We start from the raw sequence: 11,562 nt of genomic DNA on the forward strand, positions 1-11,562 counted from the left end.
GCCTGAATTCTGAAGCTGTTGAGCTAATGACATTTGTAAAGATTCCCTTTCTAAACAAGGTCGCTTTTACATGTACCAGGGTTAGAGCTTAAACATACATATCTTTGTGAGGGGCGCAATCCAACCTGCTGGGACCTCCAACCCCACTAAAAGTATTGCACAGGTATATGGAGAGTATGACTGTCAAGCAGTACCACCTGATGCCTGGTAGATGCCTCTGAATGGGCCAGTGCCAATTATTCTGTTCAGCTTTCAGTCTGCCCACACAAGGCTGCTCCTTTGGTAGGGACATTGAAACTGTTCAGGGCCTCCTAACAGCTAAGTGGCTATTGCTCTCTGCTGTCCTCAGTAAGCAATGCAGAGGGATGACCAGGCAGGACTACACTTGTCCCACATTCCTGAAACACTCTTCCTACAAAGGCAGCCAGTGTAACAGAACCCTGCAGCCATTCAGGGTGTGGTTACCACTATTACTTTTGCTCCAACACTAATTTCTTCCCTTACTTTCAGTTAGTTTTACAAAGTCATTCTGAAGGTTTTCCTTTTACAGCATGGTTTTGATCTGAGTACATTAGAATTGCATGATCAACTGGAAGGTTTAACACCATTAAAGTGTCTAAAGCAGGAGGATTATATAGATACCCACGGCTATTTCTGATGGGAGCTTTATAAGTTAGCAGGCTCTTTGGCTACTTGAGTGAGCCCCAGGAAAAAGCAGAAAGCAGGGATTTTTGCTCTATTTATTTCATAGTCAATTATTTTCAAATGCTTGTATCTTTCTGCCTTGCAGCACCAAGACTAATTTTTAAAAATTCCAACCATCTGTGACTGATAATCAACTCTCATGTAACTTTTATAAAATAAAATGCCAGACTTTAGTTCTTTCTGTCAATTCTGTTGTCCTTACCCATGGCATCATTATAAAAATCTCTCTCTCTCTCTCTCTCTCTCTCTCTCTCTCTCTCTCTCTCTCTCTCTCTCTCTCTGTTTGTCTTTTTGAGATAGGGTATCTCTAAGTAATCCTGGCTGTTCTTGGACAATCAAGCTTACCTCAAACTCATAGAGATCTCCCTGCCTCTGCCTCTCAAATAATGGGAATAAAGGTATGTGTCATTATGCCTGGCAGAAATGTCTTGATGAAAAAGCTGTGGATGACTATGAGAGCTATGATTCTTCTATCCTAAGTAAGATAAGCTTGCAAGGCCTTGTTGTGTAGCTCAGGCTGGCCTCAAATTCATGACAATCCTCCTGTCTCCTCCTCTCAGGCACTAGTATTATATTTGTCACCATACTTGGCTGAGAAACTGTTTTTTTTTTTTTTTCCCAGGGAGCCAGATACTGAATCTGTTAGCTCCCCCTTTAGTACTATTTGTAGCAGCTACCCTGCTTTGCTATTGTAAGAAGAGCATTATCTCCATGTCTGTATCTAATAAAGTCATTTATGTGTATTGGTTAGATTTCATTCATGGTTAAGTTTGCCAACATCTTCTTAAACATACCCACTAAATGGGCTGACAATGTTCCTCATAAGAGTCATAGCTCATTTAACAAAAACCCTAACCCCAGGCACCCAGGCATGAGATGTTCCCCCCACCTCCCCACCCCTGTTTGATTTGTTTGTTAAGCTTGTCTAAAGACTCCCCAAACATTACAAGTTTCTGCTGTTTTCCTCAGGTTCCCCCACATAAGGAAGATAAGTCCCTATTTCTGAAGACACAATGTACATCAGACACAGGGCTCAGAGGTCCCTGAGCTGGAACTGACTTGAAAGCCTGCTCCCTGTGGACTAGTTTTCATGGTACCAGAAGGTGCCACACAAGCTTCCAAAGGAGGGAAGCAACCAAGAGCCCCCCATAGCTATGATGCCTGTGAACACAGCATATAGCAGCATGGCATGATAACCCGAGAGTGCCGTAGTGACATGGATACTTTGACAGTAGCCAACAGCTCTCTAATTGGACTTAAGACCTTTTGACCAGGAAAAAAAAAAAAAAAAAGCTCGATACTAGAAACCTAGTCAACCGCCCAGGGTTAGTGAAGTCATGAATGTTGGAGGAGAGCCTTCAAAGGCCACTTGACTAAACCATCAAGCACAGCCAGCCATAACACAGGTGTCCTCTGAGTTTGCAGCAGCCAATGGTCAACCTCCAGGATGTGTGTGGTTTATGTGACAAGGCAGCACAGTGGACTACATGAGGAATGTGCTGCACATCACTTCTTATGTTCTTCAGAGTAGCAGGAATATTTGCCACTTGTCCCCATCACCATTACTAAATGCAATTTTAGTTTTGGTTCTGCTGGGAATCAAGCTTGGGGTCTTAAATACAGTAACAGACATGAGACCATCGAACCACATTCCCAGTCTCCAAATGCAACATTATTTGATCTATTATTACAGCCATGGCAGGAGAGGGATGAGGTTGGGAAGATACAGGAATATGCCCCTTGCTAAGGTAGATATATTCTGCGGTCTCTCCCGCTGGTGCATTCCTAATCGCCTCATAAATGACGGAGCTTCTGGACTCATGGAACATACTCATCTGATTTTCTACACACACACACAGACACAGACACAGACACAGACAGACAGACACACACACACACACACACACACACACACACACACACACGCACACGCACACGCACACGCACACGCACACGCACACGCACACACACACACCACACACACACACACACACACACCCTTTCCATGGAAAGATATAGAGACAATACCAATCTGCAATAGATCCTAAAACTTGACTCCAAAGGGGTTGAAAGCTTCACCATATAAGAGTTTCCAGCTTCTGGCATAATGAATTTGAGTTATTTCATCTAAGCAGTTTGAAGTATGTTAGAGCTGGACAAAGTGAAATTAGCCCTTTGGAACCTAGTGAATGACATCCCCACACTGTCTTTCCTTTCACAGGGGGACTTGAAGGAGACATACAAAATTCTCCAGCATTATAAAAGAATCTTAACCTGTTGCATCTCCCCATGCTTTCATACGAATACCTAATAGTATATCAGGAAGCTGAAGAAGAGGCATTTTATTGCTCAATTTTATTGAATTATTGGTTTTCAATATTCATAATATCAAGCAATCTTACCAATATATAACATGCTATTTTTAACTTTAAAACTATATTTGAAACATGAGTTCATCCAAGAAAAAGACTGATTTGGATATTTTTTTTTCAAGATGGGGTTTCTCTGTAGCTTTGGAGGCTGCCCTAGAACTCACTCTGATCCTTCCTGCCTCAAAAACAATAACAAAATGAGAGAGACAGAGAGAGAGAGAGAGAGAGAGAGAGAGAGAGAGAGAGAGAGAGAGATCTTTACAATGATGCCATGGGTAAAGACAACAGAATTGTCAGAAAGAGCTAAAGTCTGGCATTTTATAAAAGTTACATGAGAGTTAGCTATCAGTCACATGTGGATGGGATTTTTAAAAAATTAGTCTTGGTGCTGCAAGGCAGAAAGATACAAGAATTTAAAAATAACTGACTAGGAAATAAATAGGGCAAAAATCCCTGCTTTCTGTTTTTTCCTGGGGCTCACCCAAGTAACAGTCTTCTACCTTTAAGTGGAGCAGCATGCATGAAGGAGATCTGCAGAAAGTTAGGGATACAGTATTAGCTTGATTCATATGATTGACAAACCCTCTGATGGCTGGATCATAGTGACAGGAAAGAGACTGTATGTTTAGCCCAGTGGGAGCATTACAGGAGCATTCAACATGGAATTCTGATGTTTCTGGACAATCAACAGAAATATACATGCAATTTGATAAAGAGTTCTTGTGTTATGTAGTTTGGTAGTGATAGAATTCTGAGCTAGAGGACTCCACCAGGAATGGAACTACCCATTATGAGCTGGGCTCTATAGATACATAGTTATTACTCCACACAGGTCCAGAAGCAATCCACCACAAGACTAAACTGCATCTGAGAGCAAGCTTAGGAAGTGCAAAAGTCACAAGGTGATCTCATGAATACGGAGCCCTGACTCCCATATCACATCTCAGAACACCAGAATCCCCCTGCCCCCCACCCTCAGATGTTATCTAGAATCATAGGGGGACAGTATAGCCAATTAAAAGGGGAGGGAAATCCTGAGCAGATGCTCTATGTGTGAGCCATCTCAACGTTGGGAGAAAGCTGTAATGGCCACATTTTATTACTTTGGGAGTAGGAGGGGGCTTAAGAAGTAGTGCAGGAAAATTGTTTCCATGGACAGAGTGAAGTATCTGTCACCTATCTCCTGTAGAGGGAGCAATGGCTAAGGACAGAAATACAGATGTAATAACAGGTGACTACATAAGCTGGTTGGGAATCTGGGAGGATGGACTAGATAATGGCAGATAAGCGTAGCTGAGGCAGTATGGAATGTACATGTTTAACTCATAAAAATGAATATCAGAAAGCATCCATCACTTGACATGCTTCCTCAGGAAGAGAGGAGTCAGGTGTTAGAGAGAAGTTATGCCTGAACTCTGTCATGTTTCACCCACTGTCATGTCCTAAAACCCAAGTTATGAGACACAGAGCAATATCATTCTGGTGTGGTGTCTTGTTCAGGAGATTTCAACCAGCTATGTGTTTATGATGGAGGGACAATAACATGAATAGTAGCATGTTCAACATAGGAATTTTAGTGCTTTCTATTTGAGAATCACCAGGTCATTTCTTGCCTACCACTCATGACGTCTACACGGAGTGGGCATAAACTCATAATATTTACACACTAATATAAGTAAACATGCCAAGTTGCCTAACTCAGGAACGATCCAACCACAATACTATTGTCTCCTTACCACTATAGCTAGGGTATATCTAGTCAACAGTATGCACAAAGTCTTAGTCTTCTTCGGCATGCAAGACTGGTCACTCCATTTATGCTTGTTGGATAATTGTTAGGAAAATAGTTGACCTGGCTAATGATCTTTACAGTTATTGTGGGTTTTGGAAATTGAACATTTTAATGGGAATTATAAAAGTTGTACCACCTTTCCTGTCTTAGGGAATTTGTAGCACCCATGTTTCCTAATGGCCACATGCCAATATATAGACACCAAGTGCTGCTTAGAACCTAAGGGGCTGGAACCACCACAGGGGCTGGTGGTTTTTAGGACATTTGTCCTTCTAATTGCCAACTCCAGCCCTGTTCTCTAGTTGGTGTGTTTACTGTCCTAGTTCTGGTCATGTAGTTTGAGCTAGTGCATATACTTCTAGATATTAGGGAGGTACAGTCAAGGTTGAAAAGAAGAGTGCCACTCTGAATTAAGGAGCTTGTTGGTTCTGACTCCAACTAAACTTTTAATTCAAATGTCAGGTGTTAAAGATGCATATGCTCTGGCTTTTAATTCAAATTATCAAGAAGAATATAAGAGAAAATAAAACCACAGACAGACAGCATAGTGGCTTTTTACAAATCATCTGTGGGCAGATGCAGACCTTGGAGTCTTGTGGCATAAGAGGAATCATATCGTCTGTGGGGTTCAGTGCTGGAGAAGGGAAGTAGCGTATAAGTGCTGGCTTAGCTATGTCTAACTCTGCTGAAGGTTACCAAATATCTGTTTCCATGCTGGCTTCTTGATGCTGTAGCGAGCTTTTGATTTAGATAGAGTGAGGGAAAACCATGAAGGTGGGTGTTCCTCGCTTTTCCTCCTAGTTTTCTTTGTTGAGAATTGTATTAAAAATAGGTTCCCAACCCATTTCAGGGAACACCAAAGCACACATCCATATGAAGCAGTTTTCACTGAGACGTGATGATGGACCAGCTTCAAGGAACATGGAAATCTGTTTCCTGTGAAAATTTTGAAAACTATATGAAGGAACTGGGTGAGCCATGCTTATGTGCACATCATACCAGTATGAAAGATACTTTGGTAGTGTATGACCTGCTATGTGTGACATAAGAGCATTCTTTCACATAGAAAACAATGTTGAGCTGGGCAGTGGTGGCACATGCCTTTAATTCCAGCACTAGGGTTCCAGGGACAAGCCATTTTTCACTCTGCTTTTTTTCTCCTTCTTTTTCTATAGTCTAATACGTCTTTCCTTTAAAGTTACTATTAATTAATTACTATTGTGTGTGAACATGATGTATGTGTGTGCATGTGAGTACCTGGGCCATGGTGTGGTATAGAGGTCAGAGGACATCTTTGTGGTGTCTTGCTTCTTTCCTTCTTCCTTGTGTGGGTGCTGATGTTGGGTTTAGGTCACGAGTCTTTTCTTTCCCCTCTGAACCATCTCACCACCTGCCTGCTTTCTCTTATGAGCACACTGGGACTACACTGAGAGTTCTCTCACCACCTAGGATAATCTTGTGCTGCACACATCCTCTGTCCCCACAGCATACAAGGTAATAGCCACAGATTCTGGGAATTAGGACATGACTCATTTGGAAGCGATTATCTAATCTGACATATGCTGTGATTATATCCTAACAGGATACACAAGAACCACATTAAAGTATTTCCCAAGTCACCTGCTAAAATACCTACCCTAGATATTGTTGACCTGGAAGTCTATTTCTATTGAAAACATCCCTACATGTACTGTTGAAAACTGAATGCACAAGGCTGTTAACTGAAATATTATTTGTAGCAACAAAAATAGAAACTAATCAGTTGCCAATGGGGGGATAGAAAAAAATAAACTTTGGTATATGCATCTCATAGATGATGATGTACATACAGAAAAATACACATCTCTATGCATTGATGTTAAAATCTCCAAGACATAAATATAAAAGAAAGGAAAGATGAACAACAACATATTTAATGCAATAATAATATATTTAAGACCCTCCATATGCAGACTTGGCTATACAACATCATAATACATATAATGCCATTGATTGAACATTTAATGGTAAATATGTGTTATGTGTATTTTGCTACAATGAGATGTGTAATACTGAGTTCTATAAAACTTTAGGTCTGGTAAATTTTGGTATGTAATGTTTTTTATTTATTTGTAAAGTTTTTAATAATAAAATGTATAACATTAAAAAATATAATAGAGAACAAATAACCCATACACATGTACACATACACCACACACAAATAAATGAATGCAATTAAGATAGATATTTGAATTCATACAGCATGAAGTCTGCTTATTGCAGAAACCTCCTCCTTAGGAAATAATTGTACAAATAGATTGAGTTCTTGAAGCCAACAACAGGTGTAACTGTTTGTTATCTTCCTTCTAGGAGTAGGAAGAGCCAGCAGGAAGCTGGGCTGTCTGGCAAAACCCACTGTGACCATCAGCACAGTAGGAGACATGATCACCATCAAAACCAAAAGCATCTTTAAAAACAATGAGATTTCCTTCAAGCTGGGGGAGGAGTTTGAGGAAATCACACCAAGTGGCTGCATAAAGGTGAGGCCTGCATCAGACCTTCAAAGAACTTGCATTTAATTATAAACATTGTGTTAGGCAGCAGCAATACATTTCAGGGTTTCTTAGACAATTTTTTGCTTAAATGCTAAACCTGAAGGTGTTGAAAGCAAATATACATTAAGATCTCTTCAGATGCTTGGATTGTATTTTATCCCGTGGAGGTGTGAGATATATTTTATTACTTGTTCTAGTTTTATTTCTGCCAATGAGACAAAACCCTGACAAAAAGCAACTTAGAGAAGAAAGGGTTTATTTGGCTCACAATTCCAGGTCATGGTCCATCATTTCAGGGAAGTCAAGGCAGGAACTCAAGCAGCTAGTCACATCACATTCACAGTCAAGAGCAGAGAGAAAAACATGGCCTTGCTTTCTTACTGGCTCACAGCTAGTTCTCTTCTTTCTTATACTGTTCACCACCCCTCTTCTCCAGCTCAATGGTGCCATACACTGGGCTGGGTCTTGCTACATCAATTAGCCATCAGGACCATCCCCCGCAGACATACCCACAGGCCAACCTGATCCAGACAGTTCCTCACTAAGACTCTTCCCATGTTGCTCTACGTCCTGTGACCTAGGTGACCACTAAGTTTCCCCCTTTGTTGAGCCCCTGAAAATGCACAGTAGACAGTGATTTCCGTGTGATGCTTAGTGGGCCACATTTGGAGGGTGGCCTACCAAATTAATACTTAATCCTTTCAGAAGCAAATGTTCTCCCTTTCCTTGCATGGACTCCACACATGGGATTTTACAATGATTACAACTTGTGTTAGCTGATCTAGATGAGGTTGTAACCCTGTAACAATTGAGTCTAGATGAGGTTGTAACCTTGTAACAAGTCTGAGATTCTGCATGGTTAAAAACAATGGAGAATTATTTCTAATAATTCAAATATATATGAATTGTTGGGGTAGAGATGAGGATGTGTGTGTGTGTGTGTGTGTGTGTGTGTGTGTGTGTGTGTGTGTGTGTGTGTAGGAATTTCGTGGTTTTAAATCTCCCAGGGTCCCAGAGGTTCAGATATGTCATTCTTTGTAACTGTACCATTGTTAAGTGTGGTCTCCTCAGTCAACAAGGGAGAGAAGGAAACACCACATTGCTCATTTTCATAGCCTGAAAGTGACACAGGTAACTTTTACTTGCCTCTCATTGAAATATAGCATTTATTTATAATATATTACCTATATTTCATTTATTGTATGTTATCAGTTTCCCCATACTAGATTGTACCATCTCAATAATGGCATTTGTCATTTGTTTCACAGTGCTCAGTGGTTGGTGTATAGTAGCTGGTCAACAAATCCTTTCTGTTTAGGTGAATGACCTCAGTAGGACTGTTAATCCCTACTAAGGGCAATATTCTGATAAAAGGAATTATTATAGCTTTTTTAGAGTTACTAAATAAACAAGAGGCTTTGAATTCTGATACATGTAAATTGAAATAATTTTGACCTGAAACAATTAGTAAAGCCATCTGAGGTATCTGTGACAAAATCTTTAAAAGAATCTAAGAAGACAAGTACATCGAAAACAAACAGCCTTTGGGAAATACCATGCCTAAGAACAAGAAAGGGGACTTGTCTCCTCAAGCTTCACTGGGACTTTTTGAATTAGTCTTATGTTGTTGAAACTGAAACTTATTTCTGATTGATCACAATAAGACCTTCTCTAGACTGCAAAAGATAAAGTTTCACTTCCTTAAGTCGTCACTTTTATTCTTATAAATCTTCCCATCCCCCAGAAGAATCATCCAACAAAGTGCTGCTGGGAAGGTTCTGAAACAAAAAGCTTAGTATCATCTTAAATCCACAGTGTCACAACAGATGAGGAGAGTTTATCACCTTCTAAGACATCAAGTGCTCAAATGTGTCATCCTGAATTTGGTTCTGTTTTACAGAGTACAGTAACCTTAGATAACGACTCCTTGGTTCAAGTTCAGGACTGGGATGGCAAAGAAGCCATGATCCGCAGGCGGCTGGTCGATGGGAAAATGGTGGTGGTGAGGAGTTTCTCATTTTTTTCCTTGATTCCTATAGCATCTACCAGAAAAGCACCCAAGCCTGTCCTAAATCAAGAAAGCGAGTCTTACTTCTCTTACAAGAGTTGAGAGGAAACACGTGCAGACAACAAATAAGAATTTGAAATGCATATGGATTGAAGAGTTGAAACTCTAAAAAGAATTTTAAAGTCATGTGTGTCTGTCTCTCCCACTTTGAAGTGAACAAAAGCAAGCACAGACTTGTGCAATAAAGGCTTCAACAACAAAGAAAGGTTGCTTTGTTGCTCTGCTCTATAGCAGGATTGATTTGTCACTGTAGAAGAAAAGAGGGTTTAACTTAGCTGTGAAACTGAAGTGGTTTCCAGCATATGGATGAGTAAACACAACTAAGGGCAAGTGTGTGTCTCCACAACATCCCTGTGTTATTCTTGACTTAATCCCCACCCTAATCCTGTGAGCTAAGGCAAACTAGCCCATGGAACAGACCAGAAAACAGATCCATACACTGACCTACCTATACACAGAGAGCTGGAATGTGGGGCTGTTGGAATTAGAACTCAGTTGGCGGAATGCCAGCTTAGCTTTACTGAGCCCTTTTGCTTCTCTTAGCAAGGCTTCTCAGGTACCTTTCCAACTTCTAGAGATGGGATCAAATCCAGGCAATGATTCTTATCCCAAATTCTACCAGCACCAAAATGAAAAAAAAAGGGAAAAAGAAAACTATCCATGGCATAATGTAACATAGTTCAAAGGAAAGACGTAAGGTCTACATTGAGGAAAACAAAAAGGTCTGTCCACACTCTTAATACAGGACATTTTTTCTTGCTATAAGGAAGGTTTGAATTTTATTCTTTGTATCATTACTGCATATGCCTTTAATACCAGCTCTTGAGAAGCAGAGGCAGGCAGAACTCTATGAGTTCAAGACCAGCATGGTCTACAGAATGAGTTCCAAGACAGCCAAGGCTACACAGAGAAACCCTGTCTCAAAAAAAAAAAAAAAAAAAAAAAGGAAGAACGAGCTTATTGCTTCTTATAATGACATTAACCAGTGGGCAAACAATGGTTCATAGTAGTAGTTAATTTTACTAGGAAGAATCTAAGGTTTATCTCTGTCAATCAGAACTTTGGACAAGTCATTAAATCTTCCCATGACTCAGAACTCCTTAAGTGGTGAGCAGTACCTTCTCAGAAGGCTGAGACAACAGAACACCATGTGAATTTGTCAGTTCTCTGAAAATGGTGCAATCCTACATTCATGTGCATGCGTATACTTATTTAAAAACCGGACAATACATAAGACAGCAAAAATGCTTCACTGTAGAGCCTTAAAATACTTAAAAGCTTCAGATTCCAAACTGTATTCCCTTCTCTTTTCATATCTCTAAATATATAATTGCATATATATATGTATATATATATATATCCACAAAGAATAATATGTATATAAGTAGTACCTATCTGTATAATCTAATATACATTTGTTTTCAAACTTCCAAAAATTCTCATATGTGGATAGTATGTAGTCAATATTTCCTAGGTGCCAATTTTGTCAGCTTTACTGAAATATTTCCATCTTCTATCTTCTAGGAAAGTGCAGTGAATAATGTCACCTGTACTCGTACGTACCAGAGAGTATTAGAACACTCAATCTCAAGGTCAAGTTGTGACCCAACTACTGATGCTATTTGAATAAAATTCCCAAGTAAAATCTTAGGATTGCTTGCACAAAGATCAATATATGGCTCGCCTTTTAAATGTGGCTGGATGGTTGAGTATAAGCCTAGGCTACATACCAAAATTTCATCTCATTAAACCAAGAATAAATAAATGAGTACAGAGTTTATTTAAATAATAGGGTTAGTAATCATTATTTTCTGTCTAGTAAATGTTTGAGACAGTAATGTCCTACTTGAACAATTAAGCTGATAATAACCTGAGATGAACAAAAATGTCAATACTGATATTGAACTGTACTCACCCATTTTGTATTTTTATGTGAAGTACCAGAAAAAGAAATAAACTTAAAAAGACGGAAGACTTACTTTTGGCTCACGGTTTCATGACTAAATTGCTCTTTTGCTTTTAGGCCCGTGGCAAGGTGCCCGGCATCAAGGCAGGAAGTAAAGCTATTCTTCTCATGGGCCAAGGAACAAA

The 11,562-nt window shown here is 39.8% G+C and overlaps 1 protein-coding gene across 1 annotated transcript; it reads left to right on the top strand.

The window, feature by feature from the left end:
* The first annotated feature begins 5,767 nt into the window (after positions 1–5,767).
* On the top strand, positions 5,768–11,097 carry Fabp12 (fatty acid binding protein 12). The gene is made up of 4 exons (XM_027398714.1): positions 5,768–5,840; positions 7,219–7,388; positions 9,304–9,405; positions 10,996–11,097. Exons 1-4 carry the CDS (start codon positions 5,768–5,770, stop codon positions 11,095–11,097), a joined length of 447 nt encoding a protein of 148 aa, XP_027254515.1.
* Positions 11,098–11,562: the final 465 nt, after the last annotated feature.

The sequence above is a fragment of the Cricetulus griseus genome, chromosome 2, assembly GCF_003668045.3.
Source record: "Cricetulus griseus strain 17A/GY chromosome 2, alternate assembly CriGri-PICRH-1.0, whole genome shotgun sequence".
NCBI lineage: Eukaryota > Metazoa > Chordata > Mammalia > Rodentia > Cricetidae > Cricetulus > Cricetulus griseus.